Here is a 27,549-nt window from a genome sequence, read left to right on the forward strand (position 1 = left end):
ACAGAGAAGTAACTGCATTTACTCAGTCTTTCCAGGAAAGAGTCAGGGGGAATTTCTGGTCTGTTCTAAAATAAATTCCCAAACCAACTAATGCTCTGCTGGAGTGAGATGAATGATCTTAGTTACATCAATGACAGTCCTGTGATTTATTCTTGTGACCACCCCCCCCCCCCCCTAACTGTTAACCACATTGTGAACTCATTGGACTAAGGTCTGAAAGACCAACGGGTAAATTGACAGGACTATGATTAGGGTTTTGGGGAAGGGAAAGGGGAATAATGTGTAAACTTTATCAAATGAAATGTTGCGAACGAATTTTGAAGTGCAATCTCTTTATAAAAAAGGGATTTTTTCAATAGAGAATCATGACCAAACCAAAAGTTTTTAAAACACTTTATCAAATACAAGATTGATTAGGTAAATTTGTGTTGTCTTAATAAAAGATTACTTTGTAAAATAGTGGAAATTTAAAAAGTAATAATCTAACATTGGTAGAGATCCATTTTGCTATTAACTTTACAAAAATGATAAAGGCTAGAAATCATTTCAAAGATTTCATATTCAAGTCATAAAGCCCTGCATTTGAAATATGGAAAACATATAGAGGCAGAACATCTCACCCCTCAAGGAGCATTACCAGTGGTCAATCTCTCTCACTGTGTTGGGTAACACTGAAATGGACTTGATAAAGTGACCCCTTGTTAGGTTGTACTAAATAGATGAAGCATTACTTTCCAGTGGTGGGATCAGTGTTGATAATAATCGAGTATATGCATAACCCTTTGCCCTACTGTACTTCCTTCTACATATTTAACACTGTACCGGGAAACATAGGGTATCTTGTGTCTAAAGTGGAAAGTACCACCACGCAGAAGTAGTGATATGACATGAGGAGGGGGAGGGAGTGTTTTGTACTGATTTTCTCTTTATATTGTGACAAGAATGAGTAGACTGTGACGTTCAATCAGTGGTTCAGCAGTCCAGGATCTATCCCTTTCAGTGGTGCACTCATGCATGTTAAGCCAAAAACTTTAGTGTGGTGTTGTAATCTGATTTATCATGTACTGTGGAGGTTGGCGTTAAAGGTTTAGGCTCATTTCTTGTTTTTTTCCTCTTCTGATTTTTTTTTTGCATCAATGTCTACACCGGTGCAGCTTAAAGTTGTTTGCTTTTATCTTGGCTGCATTGTTTTCTGCAGATGGGTAACTTCAGTCTCACACTCGTCAATTGCAGTTTCTCAAGTGCAACGCTAAAGATGTGCTAACACGACAATGTACAGAGCCAATAAAACTGAATAACTGTAAGTATGTAGTGTTTTGCACTGTTTACTTCTTTTGATGCTATATATTTTAATATGAATAAAGTTTATTTTTTAAATAAATAAAAAAGTGCCATAATTTGAAAAGTTAACATTAGCCTGGATTTGAAGTATGAAAGTTTATTGTTATGTACGTAAATACAACCTGAAGATGCAACAAAACACTTATTTGCTGTAACCTCAGGTATGTAAGATATACCAACCGTAACAATGGCGTGAAGCAAGGCTGCGTTCTCGCACCAACCCTCTTTTCAATCTTCTTCAGCATGATGCTGAAACAAGCCATGAAAGACCTCAACAATGAAGACGCTGTTTACATCCGGTACCGCACAGATGGCAGCCTCTTCAATCTGAGGCGCCTGCAAGCTCACACCAAGACACAAGAGCTACTTGTCCGTGAACTACTCTTTGCAGACGATGCCGCTTTAGTTGCCCATTCAGAGCCAGCTCTTCAGCGCTTGACATCCTGTTTTGCGGAAACTGCCAAAATGTTTGGCCTGGAAGTCAGCCTGAAGAAAACTGAGGTCCTCCATCAGCCAGCTCCCCACCATGACTACCAACCCCCCAACATCTCCATAGGGCACACAAAACTCAAAACGGTCAACCAGTTTACCTATCTCGGCTGCACCATTTCATCGGATGCAAGGATCGACAACGAGATAGACAACAGACTCGCCAAGGCAAATAGTGCCTTTGGAAGACTACACAAAAGAGTCTGGAAAAACAACCAACTGAAAAACCTCACAAAGATTAGCGTATACAGAGCCGTTGTCATACCCACACTCCTGTTCGGCTCTGAATCATGGGTCCTCTACCGGCATCACCTACGGCTCCTAGAACGCTTCCACCAGCGTTGTCTCCGCTCCATCCTCAACATTCATTGGAGCGACTTCATCACCAACATCGAAGTACTCGAGATGGCAGAGGCTGACAGCATCAAATCCACGCTGCTGAAGATCCAACTGCGCTGGGTAGGTCACGTCTCCAGAATGGAGGACCATCGCCTTCCCAAGATCGTGTTATATGGCGAGCTCTCCACTGGCCACTGAGACAGAGGTGCACCAAAGAAGAGGTACAAGGACTGCCTAAAGAAATCTCTTGGTGCCTGCCACATTTATCACCTCCAGTGGGCTGATATCGCCTCAAACCGTGCATCTTGGCGCCTCACAGTTCACCGGGCAGCAACCTCCTTGGAAGAAGACAGCATAGCCCACCTCACTGACAAAAGACAAAGGAGGAAAAACCCAACCCCAACCAACCTATTTTCCCTTGCAACCGCTGCAACCGTGTCTGCCTGTCCCGCATCGGACTTGTCAGCCACAAACGAGCCTGCAGCTGACGTGGACATTACCCCTCCATAAATGTTTGTCTGCGAAGCCAAGCCAAAGAATAGTTTAAATTACCACAATGTGCCTCAAGACAGAAAAACAAATAAAAAATAAAAAAGGATAGGTAAATAAATATTCACAATTAATGAACTGCATTGCATTGCTAAACTGACAAAAAGTTTGACTCTTCAGCTGATCAACCTAATAGCCCCAGTCTTTCCATTACTTTCAGACAAGTGCCATCTATTGGTGATATCTGGCATCCAGGAAATTGGAATCATCCAGTAAACTGATCAACAAGAAGCAGCCAATGAACTAGACCAACAGTAAAGTTCACAGAATGTAATTCACTTTAAACTACAGCATGACAACAGGCTCTTTCGGCCCACGAGCAGATGCGGCCCAATTAAACCCATTTGACTGACAACACCGGTAGGTTTTGAACGGTGGAAGGGAACCGGAGCACCCAGAGGAAACTCAAGCAGACATGGGAAGAACGTACAGACAGTGCAGAATTCGAACACCAGTCCAAATTCCTGGTGCTGTAACAGCGTTGTGCTATCCGCTACGCCATATGTACAGCCCTAAGTTTTACTAACTTTTGAAAGAGTGAAATAAAGATGAGACATACCCTCTGACCAGACTGGGTTGCCTGCAGCTCAGCTCCACTTCTGACAAATGCTTTTTTGTTTATTGTTGGATTTGAGAATGCCGGTGATGGGTAATAGTGAGTGTTGATAGGTTGACTGATCCTGGGTGAGAAACCTAGAGATGTTGAAAAAGAAAGGATTTTGGAGTCTGTGAGCACAGTTTATTTAAGGCGTAAGTATATATGCCAAAACAACACACCTAATTGTGCAGGTGTGAGGTTTTCCTGCAGCTAAACACTGGGTGTTTTATGCAAGGATAAGAAAGTTCTTTAGCTGGATGGATGTCAGGAATGCAATTTTGTTGACTTTTGAAAGCATGTCTCCTTAACAGCATGCTATAAACATGAAAAACATGCTATAAACTTGGATCATTGTCAAATGATTGGAGCACAGGGGCCTGTCCCCTTATTTATCCTCTCTTGTACAAAATTATGGACGTGATCCAATTGCCCAGTGCTAACTTTAAATCAATCAGTCTTCCATTTAGCACATGGTGCATCCCCAAAATAAGTCCTTGTGATATGTCACGCAATTAGAGATATTGGATTATAAGGAGCACAGTAATTCAGCCATAATCTTTTGATGACCCCTTCAGAACAAAGAAAACCTTGTATTCTAGTTGGTAACAGGTAATTAGCAGCCAAATGCAAGAAGATGGGGAAGTTATGTTCTTCCTTCTCATCCCAATTAGTCTCAGACATTTAGACTCTATTAGGCTCAGATGTTCATACAGTTATCGGTCTTTTGTTTAGTTACTGATTACCACATTTTCTTGGGAACCCTTGCACTCATGTGTAAATGTTTCTTTACAGCTGCCAAAAGATGAAAATGCTGCTCGACTTCTAGGAACTGATAATGATGATATACTGACTATGAACGTAACTCATGAGTGAGTGCTTCGTAATATAATTTTTTTGCTTTTAGGAGCACATAGATTTAAAGAAATGCTCGTGTCCTGGCTAAAATAATTTAGAATTACCACAACAACTTACAGTAAAAGTCCAAAAATCTGGATGCCAGAAATCCGGACCACCGAAGAATCCAAAGTCTCAAACTTTTTAAATTTAGCACTTTTTTGTGTGTGCATGCATGTGTAAGCATCACAGATCCACAGTGGCAACAAGAGACCATGCTTAGTACAGGTAATCTTATAACAAAAAAATTCATTTGTATACAGTTTTTTTCTTTTATAATGGTCATTTTTCTTTTTAAACTATTTTTATTCATTTTAAACAATACAAATTTAAAAATACAATGAAAATCCTTTATAAAGAGTTCATTTTTAAACATAACTTCAAGTATGACACACTTCTTTTGCAGTGAAAAATGTTACGTTTACACTTTTGTCAAGTATTGACTTTATTTTTCTTTAAAATTGCTCCTTTTGATAAATGAAGCACGGTGTTTTTGCTAATGAATAAACTATAAAACTTATCTTAAACTTGAATTTTAAAAGTACTGTCTATGAATCTGGGAAACCCAAAAATCCAGACCAACCCAATCCCCAAGCAGACCAGATTTTAGGACTTTTATTGTCTGTAGTAAATTGCACTTGCCCTTTGAGGCTACTTTTAAACACATATAATAACCCCCCCCCCATCCCACCCCCTGCCAATCATCTTAATGCAATTGTGGTTTCAATCTGATATTATTGATGCAGAATCATTCTAAAGGACAGGTTTACTTAATATTTTTGACTTTACAGATTTATAGTTCCCCAATCACTATGCAGTCCAGATTTGAAGACTTTTACCGTACTTTGATTCAGTAATGTCCATTTTCTTTTAGCATTTGTTTATTTTGCTTGGCAAGGAAATTATATTTGTTAAACAAAGGTATTCTGGAGCCATCACGTCAGCCAAGGTTGGGGGGGGGGGTTGCTGAATGTCACCATTCCTTTCTTCCTAATTGCTTTCTTGCTTTCAGGGAAAGGTCGCTTTCACCATTGTAAGTGGGCCCCAGGGATCTGAAACCTCCTCATAAACACAAAGAGTTCCCCTTATCACTTTGAGAGGATTCTGAACGAAGAGCCAGAAAAACAAAATGCTCGAATAATCCAGCTGGTTGAGCAGTATCTGTGTGTGGGGGTGTGGGTTGGTGGGGGAAGAGCGAGAAATATTGATTGTCAATATTTCACGACAAGACCCCACATGAGGCCATCAGGAGAGTGAAGAGACATCCCCTTTACTTCATGGACAATACTTGTTCTTATTCCACTTTATTAAGCAGAACGTATTGGTCTCTAAAAGAGTTTGATGAGTGACATACATGCAACAAGGTAACCGCTTCCAGCTCACGAGCCTGTGCCGCCCAATTACACCCAATTGACCTTCAAATCCCCTGCCCACTAAGTTTTGAATGGTGCGAGGAAACCAGAATATCCAGGGGAAACCCACACCGACACAGGGAGAATGTACAAATTCCTCACGGACAGATTCTAACCTGGGTCGCTGGCCCTGTAGTAGTGTTGTGATAAATGCTAACCATGCCACCTGTTATCATCCTCTTTCTTGGTATGTGGAGGATGGTCACTTATGTAGGCTCTATTTTGAATGAGTTCTTCAGTAACTGATGAGTCTGATCCTAGAGCACATTAAATGTTGGCAGATGTGTGGTGTTAGAAGGCAGGGTTAGACTGGAACTTTTCATCAAGGTCTTGACCGTGGTCTTGATGAAGGGTTCCAACCTGTAACGCTGACCGTTCTTTTTCTCCTGCTGATGACACTCAACTTAGCAGGTTCCTCCAGCAGATTGCTTTTTGCTCCAGATTCCAGCATCTACAAACAATTGTGTTTGTGAATTTGATTATTGTTGCCTACATTACTTTATTGCCCTCAACTTCCCCCAGATCTGACCAGTCTCCTACATACTAGGTGCAACTTAAGAACATAAGAAATAGGAGCAGAAGCAGGCCATTCAGCCCATCAAGTCTGTTCCACCATTCAATAAGATCATGGTGATCTGATGATAGGTTCATCTCCAGCTACCTGCCTTCCCCCACCCCCCCCAAGTCCCTTAATTCCCCTGCTATGCAAAATCTATCCAATCCTGTCATAAATATGGTCACTGAGGTCACCTCCACTGCTTGCATGACCAGAGAATTCCAGATTCACCACCCTCTGGGAAAAGCAGTTCCTCTTCATTTCGATTCTAAATCAATTACCCTGAAACTTGAGGATATGCCCCCTAGCTCCCATCTCACCTCACAGTAGAAAAAACTTACCGAACTCTATCTTATTTATTCCTTTCATAATTTTATACATTTTTATAAGATCCTCTCTCATTCTTCTGAATTCCATTGAGTACAGTTCCAGACGACTCAATCTCTCCTCATAGGCTAAGTCCCTCATCTCTGGAATCAGCCTAGAGAACATCCTAAGTGTTTTATAAACCTATATCCATCTGGAGGAAAGGTCAAACTCCACATTGACAGCAAAGTTGGGTTGTTGGGGATGTCAGGAAACTGCTCAACCAGCTGCATCATTGTGCCATCCTCTGTTGTACTTGGTACTCAGTTTGGATCTGTTTGGCTGCAAACAGCATATCATTGGTACCTCAAGAGTTTCTAGAAATACTTCCTTGGCAGGTGTCACATGGAGCTGAATTTCCCCTTTAAAAAATGCTGATAAGCAATGTTGAATACTTCATCAGGGATGTTTTTTGTTGGTGTGCCATACTTTGAGGAGCAGAATGTGTATGTTATATTTCCTTACAGTATTTTAGCTAGTACACTGACAAGACCTGATTGATGCTGCATTGTTCTTCCTTTACTTAATTGCTCTTTGGCTCTTTTGAAATGTTGGGGGATGTTGGGAGTTTTACAGACTGAATCCTAAGGATCAGAGTCAATAGTACTATGTGTCTTGAAAGTTTTTAGATGTGTTCCTTCTCGTATTCGTTGATAGATTTAAGGAGTAAAACAAGAAAGTCTGCTGACATTGTGATTGAAGTAAAACACAATGCAGGAGAAACTCAGCAGGTCAAGCAGTGTACTTTATATAGCAAAGATAATGATACATAACTAATGTTTCAGGCTTGAGTCCTTCATCAGGGTAAATGGCAATGAGGAAGCATATAGGAGGGAGATAGATCAGCTCGTTGAGTGGTATCACACCACCAGCCTTGCACTCAATGTTAGCAAAACCAAGGAGATGATTGTGGACTTCAGGAGGAAGTTAGGAGAACATGATCTAGTCCTCATCAAGGGCTCAGTAGTGGAGAGGGTCAAGAACTTCAAATTCCTGGGTGTCAGCATCTCCAGGGGATCTTTCCCGGAGTCTCCATGTCAATGCAATCGTGAAGAAGGCTCGTCAGCAGCTATACTTTGTGAGGTGTTTGAGGAGATTCCATTGTGTCACCGAGGACTTTCTAAAACTTCTACAGATGTATCATGGAGAGCATTCTGGCTGGTTGCATCACTGTCTGGTATGGAGGTGCCAGAAGATAGTCCAGAAAGTTGTTAAGTCAACCTGCGATATCACAGGCACCAGACTTCACTCCCTCGAGGACATGTACAAAAGGTGGTGACTTAAGAAAGCAGCCTCTATCCTCAAAGAGCCCCACACCCAGGCCATACTCTCAGGAAAATGTTACAGGAGCCTAAAGATGAGCACTCGGCGAAGGAGAGCTTCTTCCCCGCTGCCATCAGATTCCTGAATGATGAATGAACCAAAGACATTGCCTTACTTTGACTTTTCATGCACTACTTTTATTTATTTTTGTAAGGTGGTTTATATGAATGTTTGCACTGTGATGCTGCCACAAAACAATTTTTGTGACATGTTCATGACAATAAATTCTGATTATTTACACTGTATGACCTGCTGAGTTTCTATAGAATTGTGTTTTTACTTCGTTGAATGATTTGTTGTCTTTAAAAAGTTCAGATTTCAGCAATATGTTTTACAAAAAAATTTAAATTGTCTGCAAGTGGTCTTTAATCATTACTTACTGTGTACCCCTCCATAAATCTTCGTCCGCGAAGCCAAGCCAAAGCGATTCTGTCAGTCAATGAAGCTTGTATTTCTTTTTATTTTTGTTCACTATTGAGCTTTCATATTCCAGGTCCTTCTTTGAATTTTGGTTTTTAATTACAAAGAGCTCTGTTTATGACTGGGCGGTGTAAGGTTTTGGCAGTCTCAGGAAACTTTCCACTCCCCCTCATGAGTGAAATAATCTCAGGCAGGTGGAAAAACTCCTTGCAAAGCTCACGGATGTTATGTTTTCGAGTTTCCCAAGCCTTTTGTTGTCCTTTTCAGTTGTATATGATTTATCATGGAGGTATACTTTTCCTCAATGGCAACAGTTACTTCAAAATGTAAATTCCACAATTGCAGGAGCAGGAAATCAATATCCTGGAAATACTCAGATCAGCGAGGATTCCGTGCGGAAAGAAGCATGTACTTGCATTTCTTTGGCAGTAAAATCCTTGGAAAAGTGCTGCTGAACTGTAGATTTTTGTTTCCTTCCATTTCATTCTTCCAACAAGGTTGGATAGATTTTTAAATAGTAAGGGGATTAAGGGATAGAGGGAAAAGGCAGGTAGGTGGAGATGAGCCTATCATCAGACCAGCCACAATCTCATTGAATGGCGGAGCAGGCTTGACGGGCCGCACTGGTCTCCTCCTGCTCCTATTTCTTGTTTTCCGTTCTTCAAGACCAACCATGCCCTTTCGTTGCAATATCGCCAGTCACAGCCTCTGTTCCCATTGGTAGTACAACCTTGGAATTGGTTAAGACATTGGCCACTCCTTTCATTGACAGGGTGGGCTGCCTGTCAACAATGATTTGCAGATGGCGTCAACATGGGTTATAAACATTGAGAGATACTGGGCAGGAACAGGCCCATCGGCCTACCCTGTTAATGCTGATGCTCTCCATGATGCATGGTTGATATCCCTCAATGAGCCTATCTAAATGCTTCTTAAATATTGTCATCGTATCTGCTTCAACAGCGATTATTCTTTATGAAAATAACTCGCCTCATAAATCTCCTGTAAACTTTCCCTCTTTCATCCAAGCCACTGCCCTCGTCTTTGACAGGTCCCTGGAAAGGAACTCGATTGTGATTGGTTAGAATATCCTATTCTCTTATTGGTGGAGTTTGAACCTATCCGCTACTGCGCCTTCTTCGGATGCGTGTTCATGACTACTCCGATTGGTTAAGAGGCTTCGCCTGGCGCTACAATTGGTTAGACCCGTTCCTCTTGATCTGATTGGCGGAGGTTGCTCAGCTCTCCCATTGGCCGGTCGAGGGCGGCCTGGCGTTCGATGGACGCGGCCGCGGATCGTGGGCGGTTGCAGTCGCCGCCGTGTAAGGTGCTGGCCGGGCAACTGCGGCTCGGCGCGACACGGGGCGGACAGCCGTCGGCGTGGCTGGTGGAGCGGCCGGGCAGTGGCCGGGCTCCGCTGGACGTGAGCGTGGTGTGGATGCAGGGGACGGTGCTGGAGGTGCGGCCCGAGCAAAACACCAGGCTGCAGCTCCTTGACGAGACGGGCACGTTCACCGTGGTCGGGGCGGGCGGCGTCCCACAGGGCAGGCCCTGCATCAGCCCAGGTAAAGGCTGCAGGCCGGGCAGGATGAAGGGGTCCTGGAACCTACTTTGAATTAAAGATGGAGTGTGTCAGACCAGCATTGTTTTACAATATAGAACAGTGGTTTTCAAAGTGCTTTCTTCCCCCTCCCCCCCCACCTCCCCCTCCCCACCTCCCCCTCCCCACCTCCCCCCCCCCACCACCCCCCCCCACCAACCTCCCCCCACCAACCTCCCCCCCCCACCAACCTCCCCCCCCCACCAACTTCCCCCCCCCCACCAACCTCCCCCCCCACCAACCTCCCCCCCCCACCAACTTCCCCACCCCCCCACCAACCTCCCCCCCCCCACCAACCTCCCCCCCCCCACCAACCTCCCCCCCCCACCAACCTCCCCCCCCCCACCAACCTCCCCCCCCCCCACCAACCTCCCCCCCCCCCCACCAACCTCCCCCCCCCACCTCCCCAAACTCATTCCACTTGAAGCAATCCTTCTGCCGCAGGTCCTGTGTGATTAGTAAGGGATTCCTTAAGGAGGTATGTGAGTGGAAAGAAAAAGGTTTGACATTGCACGGTTTCAAAACTCCAAAGGAAATGGACAATTTTTCTCAAACAAAATATTTCAATGATAATTGGGTCGAGAGCAGTGGTTCTCAACCTTCCCTTCCCAGTCATCCCTTATGCACGTGGTGGAATGTGAGTTGGGGGCAGGCCAGTTTGAAAACCACTAGAAGAATTTGATCCATTGAGTTAATGCTGAACCTCTGATAATCCCTTTCCATCAGCCCTCCCTCCTGTTATTTCCCTGTGATTAAGTTCAAGTTTATTTATCATCTGATTGCATGAAACGAGAGTTCTCCGGTCCTGGGTGCAACACACAGACGGATGTGACATCGACAGGGCGTAACATACACACGCACAGTACTTCTACAAAAATGCTTAAACAAATAAATTGTTAAATAGTAGTTGAGTCACTGAGGGGTTGAATGAGCAGTTCATCAGTCATTTTCCTCCCTGCCCTTGGAAAGAAGCTGCTTCTCAGCCTAGTGGTTCTGGCTGTAATACTTCTTTATCTCTTTCCTGACGGGAGAATCTGCAATATGCTGTGTTGGGATCCTCACTGATTTTGCGAGCTGTTTTTAGATGATATCATGGCCAATCCCATTGATTTGGGATGTTGGTTAAACAGCAACTCTCCAGTTTGAGAAAGTAGTCTCAGGATCCACTCTTTCCCTTTCATAATATTTTTGAGTTTTGAGACAGAAAATGGGAAGATGAGAAGGCTGTTCAGCCCTTTAACATTTGCTTCACCATTCAATATGGATGGTCATTGCTGATCATGCAATTTCAGTTCCCTATTCCTACTTTTACTTTATTACCCCTTGATCCTTTAGGCCAATAGGGCCACATCCAATTCCCTTTTGAACATATCTTACAAACTGGCCTCAACAAGATTCTGTAGTAGGGAGTTCCACAAGTTGGCAAAAAGGTAAACAAGACTCCCTTCCCACCATCCCTTCTCACCAGTTGCCCCTCTCCCCCACCCTGTGATTGCAAAAAGTAGTACATGTGTACTTGTACCTCTCTCACCACTATTCAGGACCCTAAACAGGCCTTCCAAGTGAGGCAACACTTCCCCTGTGAATCTATAGTGGCCATTAACTGCATGTGATGCTCTCAATGTGGCTTTGTGGAGGCTGGATGCCAGGCAGGATTGCTTCATTGAGTACCTTGCTCGGTCTGCTTCAACAGTAAGGATCTCCCAGATAGGGAAAGAAAGGGAAGGTTGGTTGCCAACCATTTTAATTCTGCACACCATTGCCAAACTGATATGCCTGTCCATCTCTCCTTGTACTGCCAAATTGAAGCAACTGTCAAATTGAAGGAACAACATCTTGCATTCCATCTTGACATTCTCCAACCAGACAGCATCATTTTCGAACTCTCCAATTTCCCTAGATCTCATGCATTCTAGTGCAGAGGAACACAAGAATAGAAAGTGACCATCTTGCCTGTTGAGCCTTCTCTGTCAATCAAAAGAACATGGCTGATCTTGTCATGGACTCGGTCTACTTATCCACATGATTCCCCCAACTCTTAATTGCCCCATTCAAAAATCTATGCATCTGAAATACACTTGATGAGACTGCTTTCATTGCGCAAAAACTTTTACAGATTCACTACTCCCTGGGAGAAGCAGTTCCTCTTCATCAGTTTTGTATTTATTCCCAAAACCTTGAGGCCAAATCCCTTAGTCTTGTTTCAACTGCCAGTGCAAATAACCTCCCTGTTTCTAATTCATCCATTGCTTTCATTACTTTATGCTTCCCCACTCATCCTTCTAAAAGACAGTAAATATCCCAGGCTACTCAATTTCTCCTCAAGATAGCCCCCTATCCCCCAGTCTCTCTCTTTTCCTCCCCTTTTGTCTTTTTCCTTCCAGTTCTCCACTCCCTTCTCTTCCTTTTCCTCTCCACCTTCCTTAGCCCTCTTCTCTCTCACCTAATTGCTTCTCAGTTTCCACGTAACGAGCAGCAATAGGCAGTGTTTAATTTTAAAACACTAATTTTATTTCCATCTCTTAAATTAAATCTATCCCCAACTATGCGCAGGTGTTCTAGTATATGTTTGTATGTGTGATGTACCCAAACCATTACAGTCCAGGCCGAAATCTAGAAAGTTACTTCAAAGTTCAGTCTTTCAAATTCCATGTTGAAGCATAGGCCTTTGAAATTTGATGCCCAGAATTAATTTTGAACTGAGGGGAAGACTGGAGTTGTGGCTGCTACAGATTCACAAATTTTTCTTCCGTTGCCTTTGAAGAAATGTTCACCCACACAGCTATGGTCCTTTTGGTAGGCAAGACTTGAACTGGGCAGCCTCCACTAAGCTTCCAAGACCCTGGCACCAGTTTCTCCAAGTAACTTCACTGCTAGTCACACTTAAAATGAAGCAGTTTCTTCAAGTGACCTCCACTGTTCGTCACAATCAATTTTAGCTTCACAAAAAGACCCTCCTGGAACAGGTCAATCCATCGAAAAGACCCAGTCATTCATAGAGCATGCTTTCACAGAATGGCTAGCCACAAGACCTGCTTCAAAAGCTGTGTTCTCTCCAGCAGTCTGAATGTTTCTCCCTTGCAAAATAACAATGTGCGTGTTTCTACTGGGACACCTCGTATCACCTCGCATCACCGCAAATTTTTGTCCCCCGCATCACCTCGTATTTTACGACTACCCGAACTGTTTCTACTGAGCGATAAATACGCGGTGATGCGGGGTGATGCGAGGTGACCAGGAAGTCGCGTATTTTAAGGTCACATATCAGGTCGTTTTGTTTTCCCATCCAAAATGCCCTTCACCATCATTTCCTGCCATTTTGTGATCAAGAATCGCTGAAGGTCAAATGTCCAGTTGATACTGTCTGACATATTCCAACGAAGAAACGAAAAAGTTATTATAACGACAGACAAGCTTGATATTTGTCCAGGGAAATTACTCCAATTTAACGATACACAAAGGAACAGCGGAGGCGATATGAACGCAGTATAGCTAGCTAGTAGGTAGCTTGTGCAGTATATATATGCAATAAGATAATGCGCTGTGCCGGTGCGTGCATGGAATGATCAATTGAAAAGCGCAGGCGAAAAATTGAGACTTCCGGTACACTGCGAATTCGTTACTCGCTGTGTTTCTACTGAAAAATCGTCCCTCGCATCACTACGCATCGACCATCTCAAAAGGTGGACAACGGAGCACCTCGCATCACCACACATCACCTCGCGTTGCCCCGAATTTTCATCGCTCAGTAGAAACATGGCCAATGTCTTTGCAAATGTATCGAATTCTAGAACAGACTGTGACAAGCCTTTCCTTAGTTCTTCCAATGTATCAAATTGTCGCAGGGCTGTGACTTGCGCTTCCATAATAGAGTTCAGAAATCACGATTGAAGAACAGGATTTAGTGAACACAAGTAGCGCATTATTGTGTGTAGATTTTTCAATATATGTCTACTTCAGTTAGTTTGTGCATATGTAAATATTTGAATTGTAATGTGAATGCATGTATCTTTAAGTCTGAGTGAATGAGTGCAATTTTTAAGTTGTGTTTCAAAATCAAAAAAAAAATCCAAAACACTTCTGGTCCCATGCATTTTGGATAAGGGGTACTCGACCTGTATTGGTAAATGGGATTGGAATACAATAGTTTGGTTCTTGATCAACATATACCTGGTGAGCCAAAGAACTTGTTTCTGTGCTTCATAACTCTGATCTGGAAGTGGAGTCTTTACTTCCTTGGAGCTGAGATGCTGCAAAAGAATAAGTAGATAATTGCTTGGTACAGTGGCTTGTGCTGGTGTTTGTTTTGACAGTATATATCGAGTGTGGGCTTAACCCAGCATTGATTGTATGGCTGTCCATTGGTAGCAGGGAAAGTCCAGTGGAAGAAGAGTTGCTGTAGATCAGATATCCAAAAAAATAGGCAAGTACAATAAAACTCCTGGTGTCCAGCACCTATGGTGATTGGTAGATGCCGTATAAGTGTATTGTCTGGTTGCTTGAGACTTAGTCTTACAATGCCTAATACACCAGCATTAAGAATAAACAATTTAAAAGACAAAAGACTATACTGTACTTGCATTGAACAAACTTCCATTGCATTAATATATAAACCTTAAAGCATTTTACTTTACTTTCAGTAATCTTTGAAAATATTTAATTGTCACTGCGTCTGTGGGTTCATTCCACCCCCCCACCCCCCCCCGAGCCACCCAAAAGACGAATAATAACATTCCTCCCCCAAGTTTAGAGGTAAAGCCTCTGACCAGGGCAACTCTTACTAAGCAGGGATAAGGAGACACTTTGAGAGAGCCATCCCAACGGTGAGCAGCATCAGCCAGCTCTTCACCCTGGGCGACGCCATTTTATTCAAACACAATTTTATTCAAATTTTATTCAGACAGCTGTGACAAGCAAGGCACTCTGCCGACTGAATATTTGCTCCCGATACCCCCAAGTGTAACACCAAAATGTGTCACTTCAGAGAACATGTAGAATTTTAAACTTACGTATTTTTTACCTATTTTATTCTTACTTTTAAAAAAATTATTTATTTTCCTCAATTTTTTTATTGCTGGTTGCTTGAGGCTGCCAGTTGCTTGAATTCCAGATACCAGGGATTTTACTGTAAAATGATCAATGGGACTTGAAGGCAAAAATCTTTTTGTCTAATGGGAAAGTGTCATTTTGGAATTGAATTCTTTGAAATTTAGCTGCCATTAGCAATTTAAGTAGTTCTAGTAGAAATATTAAAACCATAATTTGATGTCTGATTATTGTATGAGTGAGAAAGTGAAAGTTTATCTGCTGTTGAAGTGCACCAACTGTGTGGTTAACTTTGTCAAAATTCCTTGCACAATAACATGTTTGTGCAACTAATGGTTAATGTGAAAGGATGTGAAGTTCTAGTGAAACTGCAACAGAGGAAGGAGGCTCTTGGTTCTGTTCAGTACCTTCTTTTGATATGTTATAGTGACCTGTTCGGCTGAAAGTTCATCATATATCAAATGTCAAGTCTAGAACTCAACAATGGTTTGTGGTTTTCTTTCCCTTCAGTTTTAGAGATCAAGTAGAAGTTTAGCTTTCACATTCTCTTAAGCAAGGGTTAATAGACCTAGGCAATGAAGTTGACAAATCATTAGTTGAACAGGATTTCAAATGTAACTCCTGTGTGCTGATTAAAGCTGCTGGCATCAGCTAGAGGTTGCTCCATTGCAAAAACTCTTCAAGGGATGCCTACCCTGAAGAAGTTCTCTCTTCACCTGAAATGTCGGTAATATATCTGTACCCTCTATAGACGCTGCAAGACCCCAGCTGAGTTCCACCAGCATTTTTGTGTTTTGACTACAATCATAGCTTTTCATGTTTCACACCATCAACCATCCCAAATGCCAACACGGCCTGTCGTTAGGGAATGTCATGGTGTTGGTGGATACGAGGTTTCTCAGAGCTGGCGGACTTGGGGTAGTAGCAAGGGGTAGTAATAAATATGGTGCAGAGGAGTGTAGAGCAGATGGTCAAAAGAAGAGAGGAGGGAGAAAGGAAGGGTCCAAGTACTAGGGTTCAAAAGAGACTCTTAAAGGGCAGAGGTAAGGCTCTGAGGATGGAAAACTAGAGGATGGAGATAGGGAGGTTAGAAGGTGAGGAGGGGTACTGGGGAAGAGGTAGTGGGAAAGATGTGTATGCACAGCACTTGCTGACAGGCAAGTAAATGCTCGTGTACATTTACTTTTACTTTACATTTTGGAATTGAATTCCCTGCCCTTGCAGCACAGCGAGTCTGTTGTCGCCTTTCACCAGTTTACCACTGGATGGTCTCATATTTATGTGGAAGCTGATGAGCAATGGCCAATACGTGCTAAAGGAAGGCAACTTCTACCCATTCATGATGAAGGCCATGTCTTGAAATTCCAGGAGACCCGTGGACTATCCCAGCAATGATGGACAAGAGCCTCAGTTCTACCAAAGTCTGGCCACTCTAATGGTTTTGTATTGACATCTGAGTGAGGTATGAAAGCCAAGTAAAAAGCCATGCAGACTCTTTGATGTGAGAAAGTGGTAGTCTGGTGTAAGTGTGGAGGAGGAGAAATGCATGACAGAGAGGAACATTCATGGCTACTGGCTAGGAATCAAAATGGGTATTATACAGATCAACTCTAACTTACGATGTTCCGACTTACAATATTTTAAAGTTACAATGGTCAAAATCTGTACCTTTGATTTTGAGTTCTGATGTTTCCCTGCACTTGCAATATGTGACGCAATGATGCTTTTCCTGGCCACCCATGCATCCAAGCTCCCAACGCTTTGGCCACCTACGCATCAGAGCTCCTAACCATGGATCCTCTCCCTGGCTGCCTGTGCAATCTGACCTCCCACCACCCAGGAAGTCTGTCACAGCAATATGCCAGGTAGATAGAGAAAACAATTCAGAGATGTATGAAAGCCTCCTTGTTAGATTAAATAAAATGTATGAATTTAGGATGGCATGGAGAATCCTGAGTTAGAAGCACTGCTTAAACATTAGGAGGGCACTAATTCTCACATTTCCCACCAATCTGCTCTGTCAAGCACCTCCTACCTACCTACCTGAGGTGGAATTTGTGTGTTGTATTTTAACCTCATTAGCTTTAACTCCACAGAACTGGAGTAGAAGCAAGTTAACCTCCTTTTAGAGAGTCTGCCTGAGAGGACGAAAGGAGTATGCTTGTTTTCCACTGTGGGATCCAGGGATGTAGTTAGAATGCAAAAGCAGGAGGAGAAACTGGTAACATGAGTGGTGAGCCATGGAATTTAAGGCATTATCGTTGGACAAGTTTTGGAATGAATTGGGTTAAGGTGTTCAGGAGCAAGTTGGGAGGGAAGGAAGACGTGGCTTTTGTCAACCGTCTGGCAGCTATTCAAGAAGTGGCTTTACAGTATTGCCTTTTGAATCAGGTAATTCATTTCTTGTGTAATAATAAAAGTAATAATTTTAGACCAGAGTAAATATGTTTTTGATATTGGGAAATATAGCTCAGAAAAATCCTGGTTTACATTCCTGGTCTGTGTTAGTCAAGCTGATCCTCTCTACAACTGAGTCCCTTATTCCTGAACTAGACTCTAGGAATATAAACCTGCCTATCCAATTTCTCCTTTTAAATTAACTTGTCTAGTCCAGCTAACATTTGTTGAATCTCCTCTGCATCCTTTCCAGTACAATCACATAATTCCTTTAATGTGGGTACTAGAATTTCACACAACCCACCAGGTGTGGCCTGACAAATCCTTCATACATGATGTCTCTGTTCTCATAGTCTATGTCATGGCATTCTTTTGCTGCCTTCACCATCCTTTCTACTTGTGATGCCACTTTTGGGGATCAGTAGACCTGATCTGTTCATCAACACTCTCTGGGGCCCTACAATTTACTGTTTATGTCAGGGGTGGCCAAACTTCAGATGTTTTATTGCCATAAGACATGAAAAAATATTATATGTACATTTTTACTGTTACATGCACATTTTATTTCAAAAAAATTATAAATTTTAAGAAATACATGTACTCTCTATCGAGAGTTTTGTACGATGAAGTATGCTGCGATTAGTCCATGCTGTATTGTTGCTTATGGATTGAAAAATGAATGTAAATTTATTAAAGTAGGCGCCTTACTCCATTTCCTTACATTAAGTCATTTGATCGTTTGTTCACACATTGTTCTTTAGCTTTATGCACCAAAACTAGGAAGGTGATGCAGTCGGGAAATTCATAGCAGTTAGAAAAGGTTATTCTGTGAGCTGAAGGACCTGTACTGTGCCGTTCTATAGGTGACAGATTGCATTATGTAATATCATTACATTTATTGTTTGCAGAATATCTTACATTAATACATTTGAAAGAATTAAATACAAGTTCTCTCAAAGGCCAGCTGTAATCCATTTTTACTGCGCAGGTAACACCTCACCTGCTGAGCATTTCCAGCACTTTGTTTCACTTTTGCACTACCTGGTGTATTTGTCTTTAAATGCCAGTCTTGGGACTTTGAGAACCTTAATTACTGAAATATTTTCTTACAGGAAAATATGTGATGGTGATGGGAGTTGTCCAGTCTTGCAGACCTGAACCTGTTCTGCGTGCTGTCAAAGTGACCGATCTCTCTGGTAATCCTTTGCATAGGGACATGTGGAGATTTGAAGTGGAGGACCTCCAACAAAACATGCCATAAAATTGTGCAAAAAAAAAAAGCATACTTGACATAACAACTTGAAATGCAAAGAATGTGATCAATAATGGAAACAAAATGAGGATACGAGTTCTTTGAGTTTCTGAATTGTTCAGAAGGAATTCTGCCACAGTGGATAGGAATTGAAAAGCAAAATGTTTCTGTTACTTACTGACTCATTATCATTCTGGGTAGAATTTGAATTTCTAGCATCTTGTTACATATTAATAAATGCCAAGGGGGGGAATTATTGAGAACTATGGGGAAAATTAAAATTGGGAACATGAAGAAGCAAACGAACAATTGACAGATGGTGCTATGATAAGTTGGAATCCTGGGTGAATTACCAGTGGAGGATATTGTTTAGCATATTTATTTTCATGTTGCGAGCTTTCTTTTTTTCGAAAATGTCTGGAAGGAGAACAGCAACTTTCAACTCACCATAACTGCATTGATTAAAGGTTGCAGTAGTTTCTAGGAAATGGTCAGAATTAGGGTAATTCATTCATTTTATGTTCATTACATGAAGCATAAATAGTGTTAATGGTGTTATTTACAGAACATTACCACTACTCTTTTATGTTGTCCTTTGTTTAATTTTCCAAAGTTTAAAGAATATTTTTGTTTCCAGGTGGGTATGTAGATGTCTAAATAAAATTGTAAAGCAATATTTAAGCATAACACCGGATTGGTTCTTGGGCAAAATAAAATGAACAGCAGCATTTAATGCTGAAAGCTTTAGCTGGACTACACTCTTCAACTTTGGCTCATTGTTTGGGCTTGATAAAGAGTCCAGTCCCAAATTGTTGACTGACCATTTCTCCCCATGAATACTGTCTGACCTGCTGAGTTTCTCCAGCAATTTCTTTTGTCTGCTCAAGGTTCCAGCATCTGTAGCTTTAATAAAGCAACATTTTTGCTCACCTTAAGCTTTTTAAATACCCAAGGAGAGACTTAAAAAAATAATGTACGTGCCATTGTAAAGGATAATTCTCGAACAAAATTTTCACCTTAAAATCGGGTCTTCCTATACGCCGAGTCTAAAATTCTTACCTTGATGGTGAAGTCGCAACACCGCCACCATCTTCCTGCTGGCTCCGACACAATCTTCGCATGCCCCATTACAGATACACACCGCTTTACGAAAGTAGAGCATTCCTGTGAAACCTTTTGTAAGCTGAAATGGCGAAAAACAAAGAGCCGTTCACTACTATTAAGGCTATCTTTCATAAAAGCAAAAAAGTCCATTCAAATTTCTTTTGGACAGGTTTCTCCACAAAAGTGAATTTTTGTAAAGCGAGTATTCGTAAGGCGGGGTTAACCTGTAGTGTCACATTTGTGGCCCGAAATGTGAAGTTAATAAAACATTAAACACAAGTTTTATCAGGTAAACTTCTCAGTGGCTTTATTTTCCCGTTTCCTTTGTTCTCCTGCTTGTGTTCTTATCTCTCTCTCTCATACCACGTGACTTCCGGTACATCTCATACATATTCATTATCATGACATGTAGTTACTTGCGAAATCTCAGCACTCCTCTGCAGGGTCCATCTGCCCAGTCCGACTGCTGTCAGCACTGTACGGGCTTTAAACAGCCTGTTGACAGGAGCCGGCAGTGATTTATTTTAAAATATCCAAATAAAATTTAAACATTTAAATGATAATTTGTTATTAAAATACAGTATTGTGGTTTGCTTTTAACAGCATCTACTGGTCAGCAGTAAGTGCCAGATTTGGGCTCATCTTATACAAAGAGTATCACTCAAAACTACCATTTTAGGTGGAAATTCCAAGGTCATCCTATACTGAGTCGTCCTATACAACGGCATATGTGGTATCTCCATATCTCAGTTAACAGAAACAGTAGCACATGTATGATTTACGCATTAGTTCCACATTTCTTAACTTGCTCAGCTAAGCTTCCCACCATACCTTACAATTACAAATCTGCAGAGAAACACAAAAGATGCAGATCCTTGACAATTCTCCAGCTATTTACAAAAAAAAATGTTGAAACTTGTGTTAGAAAGACTTGCATTTATGGGCAGTATTTTTGTGACCTCAATGTACAAAAAGGGCTTTACAGCTGATGATTTTTTTTAAAAACTGGTGTCGTGTTCTCATCATTTATTTTAAACTAGTCACTTCAGGCCTAACACAATGGATAATTGCATGTGGATAGCTTCAATGCGTTGACTTTAGAGGTTAAAGTTAGCTCAGTACCATCACAGAGTAGAAAGGGTTTCAACATGAAACTTTCACTCTGTTTCACTTTCCACAAATGCTGAGTGTTTTTATCACTTTTGTTTTATTGCAATTGCAGGGGTAGTTTGAGATGGATAACAAATACTGACCATGCTAATAATACCTGCTGCCCAGGAAAATAAAACAGGAGATGGATATTGGCCAAGAAATTGGGTTAACCACCCCAATGTTTGGAATAATATATGATTTAACAAAACTACTGAAGGAGTGCACATGGGCTTAGTTCAGCACCTTATCCAAGAGCCAGTGCCCCTGGTATACAGAGCTGCTCCGGAACAGAAGCCTCAATATACATGCATCAAAGGATTGAATCTTGAACCTGCAAACAAATGGCATGGAAGTGAGAATGCAACTCGCTGAGCCTTAGCTGACACTTAATCAAGAATTTAGATGTGGGATTCTTTAGTTTCATTTCCTCACTTACAGTAATCTTTTAAATGGACATCTGCCAATTAATTTCGTTATGCATAGGCCATTTCTCCAAAGTTGTGCATATTGTAGAGAAATCGTGGTATTTTAAAAATGATTCAGCATGCTTGTGCTTTTAACATCCTGCAAAGGTTCTCTTTTTGAAATGGGAACTTTGGATGGCCTCCGAAGAACTTTTGAAGTGCAGATCTCTGAAAATTGCAATAGAATTAACTTTTGTTTTCAGAATGGCCTAACAGTGAGAATCACAGTGTTTTATATGGAATAATGTAGTTACAGAGTGTTGATTCCAGTGTTAGGGCCTTTTCATATAGGAATTAAAATTAATCCTATTGGGTGCATCTATACCAACTCAGATCAAACAGTCTGGTTGATGCAACTTTAAGGCATGAAAACTGTCCTGCACGATATTCGAAGAAGAATTTGATTCCCTGCTGCAAATTAAATATTGAGTGCATTAACATTAAATGAGTGAGTGTCTCTTGAAAAATGGGGCATCAAGAACTGGTCAAACTACTTTGGAACGATACCTGAGGCACATTGCACACACCTCCCTGGATGTGATTATTGTGGAGAAACTAAAGTGATCTAATTTGCTTACCTGCCCTGGATGTCTCAAATTGACCATTAATTCATCTGCACTTTTGCTGCTCTTGCTTGCTCCAGTTATGCAAATAAAAGCTAACAATGTCTCTGCACACCACATGTGGCATGGTCTTCCCCAAATCCAAAGGCTTGAAGATTTTGGTCTAGATACTCCCTGCCCCACTCTTCCCCTTCCAATTACTCTGCTTCACTTTCCAATTATGCTAGCTGGATTTGGGTAATTGCCACTGATGGTTGCACAGAGGCTCACCCTTTCCCATATGATAATGCACATGAAACTTTTCCAATGGTGCTTTTTTTAAAAGGAAGTCTTCAGGAGTACAAAGTATTTATTTGCTATGCAGAAGAGAAAATGAACAAACTATTGCCGGCAGTATCTTTTATTTGGTGACATTGTGAATGTCTGACTGGAACCTAAGGATAGGTTAATAGGTTAAAAAAAAGTAATGTTTTTGCATTTTAAAAAAAAAAATCACAGAATTTATTTTCACCATGATTTAATGTGCTAAAACTACACACAGTTCTTTGGGAGCTGAAGAATTCACAAAATAAAATATCAATACGAAATATTGTACATTGTTAAAAATAACTACTTATTTACACAGCCTTCTTTATTAGAAGCAAAAGTTCAATATTTAGCATTGTGGTTGATACCAGTTCCTGGACTTTCAATCATAAAATTACAAGACATGTCAGTAGAATTCCAAACTGTACTTGGTACATAATTGCTATTAAGAAATAACCATATAACCGTTTACAGCACGGAAACAGGCCATGTCGACCCTTCAAGTCCGTACCGGTTCACTTGAACAACTCCACTAGCTCCTCCGCAAACTCCTGAGGAAGTAGAGGCTTTCTTCATGATGCCATTGGGGCAAGAGATTTGGAGGGAATCTGAGGGAGTACCTGGAACACAGTGTTGTGAGTGTGGTGAATTCTTGAAGTGCTTTGTATCCCCCTGGTAGATCTGTTACAGTTCAAGGCAACTCTCCAGGATGAAATAGTGTTATCTCAAAATCACCCACCTGGCATATTCACCCATTTCAATATGATGGGGAACTGGTGCCAGCACTAGAGATTAGGTTCTGCTCCACCAGTGGCTATTCAGGATAAATTTAATAAATTATTATAATATAAACTCAAGACATTGCTCAGATATAGACATATTTAGATTTATAAATTGAGGTCTATAGAATCTCACCACAGAGTCCAACACCCTGATAACTAATCTTAAAGGAGTACCCTCTTTATATCTTGGTTCAGTAAAAAACCATCCAAGTTATTTCAGAACTGAGAACTCCGTACCTAGTCTTGGAACAGGATGCTAATTGTTGTGGGACTTTCAAAAGCAGAACCCTTTTTTTAAACAGGGTTGATTTCACTTAAGTTATGATTTTTTTCTGCACAGAAGGTGATTTTTCTGGGACCAAACTAGCAAATGAAATAGCTCAGTGTCCTTGAAAAGACACAAATGCTGGAGAAACTCAGCAGGTCAAACAGTGCCTTTATGTAGCAAAGGTGATGTATGTCTGTTTTTTCACTTAACCACTGTGTCAACAGAATTCTGTGTTTTAGCTCTGTATCCTTGATGTTAGATGAGCAAGAAAAACACACACTTTGCATGTGGGATAGAATAAGCTCTTAGTCAGGAATCTTGCATTTCAGCTGGAATCCAGTGCCAGAGAAGTAAATGGAAACACCACACATAATGTAACATGGCCACAATATTAAAGCACTTTGAAATTTTACTTTTTCTTTAAATGAAGTACCACAGCCATTTGTTCCTCTTAAAAATTTTAGCTTGAATATAGCTAACCAAAGTAAATTTAAAGGCATTACATTTCTGTCAAGTGATAGAGGTTGACATGGCAAGTTAATTTTGAAACATTCTTCAGAGTCTAAAAGTGGAAGATCGGGTACAGGGTTCCCTAATTATACCCCAGGACTGAAGATTGTCAACCTATTGTGCTTTCTGTTGAACAGTTATCTCTTTACCTTTTCTGCACAGAGCATATGGCTTGCTGTTAAAATGGTTGCCCATCCTCAGAGTTTCTCTTCAATATATTGGGGATCTGTAGTTGATGGCTTTTGTTTTACGAATTATAAGACGTATATGTTTATTGCAGACCACAGGCATTACTATAATGGCTACCCATTGAAATCCTCGCCCAATTTTTGGTGCACTCGATTGACCAGAGTATGGGACTAGAGGGCTGATAAAGGATGGGAGGCTCGTTCTACTTTAGAACAGGTCTTTAACTTTGAACATGCACACCATGTTAGTGTTAGTCCAAAACAAAACAAGCAATTTGATATTTAACTTGCAGACTGATGCACTTTGTCCCCAGGAGAATTCTGCAACTGCTAGAAATCTGAAATACAAACAGGAAATGTTAGAAAAACTCAGCAGATCAGACAGCATCTGTGGAAAGAGAGACAGTTGATATTTCAGGATCAAGGTCCTTCACCTGAACTGGGAAAGAAAAGATAAAAGATATTTTTCAATAGTAGAGAAGATGGGAGAGGAATGGATAGAACAAGGGGAATAGCTATGAGATGGTGAAATCATATGGTCTAATTTTACAGAATCATAGCAAGGCCAGAGTATAGAAGGAGTTTCATGAAATGGGGAGATCTTAAGTTTTTTTTGCATGGGTATTTACTCAGGAAAGTGGCATAGTGTATAAGGAAGGAAGGGAAACAAGCAGTCATGGCATGGAATGTATAGAGATTGAAGAGGAGGAGGTGCTTGCTGCGTTACACCGAATAAAGATAAATCCCCCGGGCCTGTCATGATATTCCCTCACACCTTGATGGAGACTAGTGTAGAAATTGTAGGGGCCTGGCAGAAATGTTTAAAATGTCCTTAGACACGGGTGAGGTGCTGGAGGAACGGAGGGGAGCTCATGTTGTCCCGTTGTTTAAAAAAGGCTCCAAAAATAAATCAAGAAATTACAGGATGGTGTTCTGAGACATCGGAAATGCAAGTATTTGGACAGGTAAGGGCTGATTAAAGATAGTTGGCATGGCTTTGTGCTTGGTAGGTCCCTGCTGAAAGAATCATAGAGTTTTTTGAGGTTCCAAGAAAGGAGATGAAGGAAAGGTTGTGGAAGCTCTCTGCATGGACTTTAGTAAGGCCTTTCACAAGGTCCCACATGAGAGGTTACCATAATATTCGTGTATATTGCGAACCCCCCCCCCCCCCATTTTTGAGGGGAAAAGGGGAAAAATTTTTACCCCCGTGTATAATACGACCCCCTCCCCTCACCCACCTGAGTCGCGCTCGCGTCTCTTCGCTCGCCTGCTCTCCTGCCCGCCCAGCCTCCTGAGTTGCGCTGGCATCTCTCCGCTCACCCACCTGCCCGGCCTCCTGAGTCAAGCTCGTGTCTCTCTGCTTGCATCTCTCCACTCGCCCGGCCGGCTGCCGACAACCACTCGCCTGCAGAAATTTTTTTTTAAATTGTGTATGATGCAACCCCCCCCCCCCCCCCCTATTTTTGAGGGGAAAAAGGAAAAGTTTTTTGCATTATACACGAATATTTATGGTAGTTCAGAAGGTTCAGACACTAGATATCCATGGAGAGATGGATTCAAAATTGGCTGAATGGGAGAAGACAGAGAGTGGTAGTGGATGGTGGTTTCTCAGACTGGAGGTCTGTGATTAGTGATGTGCATCAGGGACCAATGCTGGGACCATTGTTTGTTTTCTAAATCAATAATCTGGATGATAATGTGGTAAATTGGATCAGCAATTTTGCTGATGACACTAAGATTGGAGGCGTTGTAGACAGCAGGGAATACTTTCAAAGCTTGCAGAGGGATCTGGACTAATTCGAAAAATGGGCCAGAAAATGGCAGATGGAATTTAATGCAGACAAATGTGAGGTGTTGCATTTTGGAAGGACAAACAAATGTAGGACATACATAGTAACTGGTAGGGCACTGAAGATTGTGGAGGAACAAATGGATCTGGGAGTAGGGATACATAATTCCATGAAAATGGCATCATAGATAGACAGGGTTGTGAAGAAAACTTTTAGCATCTTGGCCTTCATAAATAAATGTGTTGAGTACAGGATTTGGGATGTTCTGGTGAGGTTGCATAAGATATTGGTGAGGCCAAATTTGGAGTATTGTGTGCAGTTCTGGTCACCTAACTACAGGAAGGACATTAGTAAGATTGAAAGAGTGCAGAGAAGATTTACTAGGATGTTGCCAGGTCTTCAGGAGTTGAGTTACTGGGAAAGATGAAACAGTTTAGGACTTTATTCCTTGGAGCGTAGAAGAATGAAGGGAGATTTGATAGAGGTTGACAAGATTATGAGTAAATGCGAGTAGGTTCTTTCCACTTAGATTAGGAGAGATAAGTACAAGAGGACGTGGCTCTAGGCTGAAAGGGAAACAGTTTAGGGGGAACTTCTTCACTCGGAGTGGTGGGAGTGTGGAACGAGCTGCCATCTGGCGTGGTAAATGCAGGCTCGTTCTTAAGTTTTAAGAATAAATTGGATAGATGCATAGGTGGGCGAGGTCTGGAGGGTTATGGACTGAGTGCAGGTCATTGGGACTAGTTGAATAATGTTTTCGCACAGACTAGAAGGGTCAAATGGGCTGATTTCTGGGCTGTAGCATTCTATGGTTCTAGGAGAAAAAGAAAACAGCAAAATTATAACATCATTCAATTGCCTGGGGGCCACAGTACATTTAAGGGGAGGAGGGGCCATGGACAGAAATTTAAAAAATTATGTAATCTGTAGGAGAGAAGTACAGAAGAAACCAATTAAACTTGACAGCTTCACAAGCAAGGGAGGGGCCATAAACTTTGAACAGAGTCATAAGGGATCATAGCCAAAAAAAAAGGTTGAGAATAGCTGTTCTAAATATGGCTTCCACATTGGATAAATCAAGCACAAGATTAGGTGATTGCCCTGCAGAATAAGTGCAGGTTTTCCTTCATTTAATTGCCCATTCCACTCACATTCTCACTTATCTATCTGATTCTAACTGCAACATTAACTCATGTCATCTAACCCTATCCGAGATATTCACTTCGTTTTGCATCTTTGTTAGTGTTACAGATTATAAATATGTTTTTGGGAGATTAATTGGGGCAGATCTTCTAGTGCAGGTCACATACACACACTTTAAAACAGATCTTATTTAAAATACTGGAGCTCTGCTCATGCTAGAAAGGCTGGCGCCAAGAGCCTTTGCAAAAGCTTTGGAGAGTGCCCAAGAGACTTCACTATTGGATTGTTTACAAAAAAGGCAACCGATAAAAGAACTCGTCAGAGCCGCAGGCTGTCTGGAGTGGAACTTGCTGCTCTAAGAGGGTCATGTGGTTTTGCAAGCAGAGAGAGTAAAACGGGCTTTTTCTCAGAGAGAGAGAGAGAGAATTCAGTTCTGCAGGGCTACAGTCAGCAGCAGCAGCTGGAACTGGAACAGGACAAGCTGGAAAGCTTGCGGAAAACCCCATTTGGAAGACTGGTTGTGGGTGCTAAGTTCAGTGTGATCAAAGCCCTTGTGGTTCATACAAGAGGGGAGGACTGGCTGCCTAATGTTTCACTTGAAATAAGAGAAACAAAAAGGAACTCTGGTGACCTGAAAAAAAGAGGCAATCAACTGGAAAACACTGAAGCAGTTGATTAGAAGGAATCGGTTGTGGGT

The 27,549-nt window shown here is 41.6% G+C and overlaps 2 protein-coding genes across 2 annotated transcripts in view; one reads left to right on the plus strand and one right to left on the minus strand.

Annotated features, from left to right (window-relative positions):
• The window catches only part of socs1a (suppressor of cytokine signaling 1a), a 48,569-nt gene extending 39,249 nt beyond the window's left edge, over window positions 1-9,320 (minus strand). The window contains exons 1-2 of the mRNA XM_069906111.1: window positions 8,248-9,320; window positions 3,278-3,411 (exon numbers count right to left, since the gene is read on the minus strand). The gene's annotated coding sequence lies outside the window, so the exon portion shown is untranslated. The remainder of the gene's footprint in view (window positions 1-3,277; window positions 3,412-8,247) is intronic.
• Window positions 9,321-9,522: 202 nt separating this feature from the next.
• Window positions 9,523-19,980, plus strand: rmi2 (RecQ mediated genome instability 2). Its single transcript, XM_069906113.1, has 2 exons — window positions 9,523-9,852; window positions 18,443-19,980. Exons 1-2 carry the CDS (start codon window positions 9,567-9,569, stop codon window positions 18,589-18,591), a joined length of 435 nt encoding a protein of 144 aa, XP_069762214.1. The 5' UTR covers window positions 9,523-9,566; the 3' UTR covers window positions 18,592-19,980.
• The last annotated feature ends 7,569 nt before the right edge of the window (window positions 19,981-27,549 follow it).

The sequence above is a fragment of the Narcine bancroftii genome, chromosome 12 (assembly GCF_036971445.1).
Source record: "Narcine bancroftii isolate sNarBan1 chromosome 12, sNarBan1.hap1, whole genome shotgun sequence".
Classification (NCBI taxonomy): Eukaryota; Metazoa; Chordata; class Chondrichthyes; order Torpediniformes; family Narcinidae; genus Narcine; species Narcine bancroftii.

Bases quoted from the DNA above. Each gene is read 5' to 3' on its own strand.
- rmi2 (XM_069906113.1), top strand. From the start codon at position 9,567: ATGGACGCGGCCGCGGATCGTGGGCGGTTGCAGTCGCCGCCGTGTAAG. The intron at 9,853-18,442 runs GTAAAGGCTGCA...ATTTTCTTACAG, and splicing joins CAGGCCCTGCATCAGCCCAG to GAAAATATGTGATGGTGATG.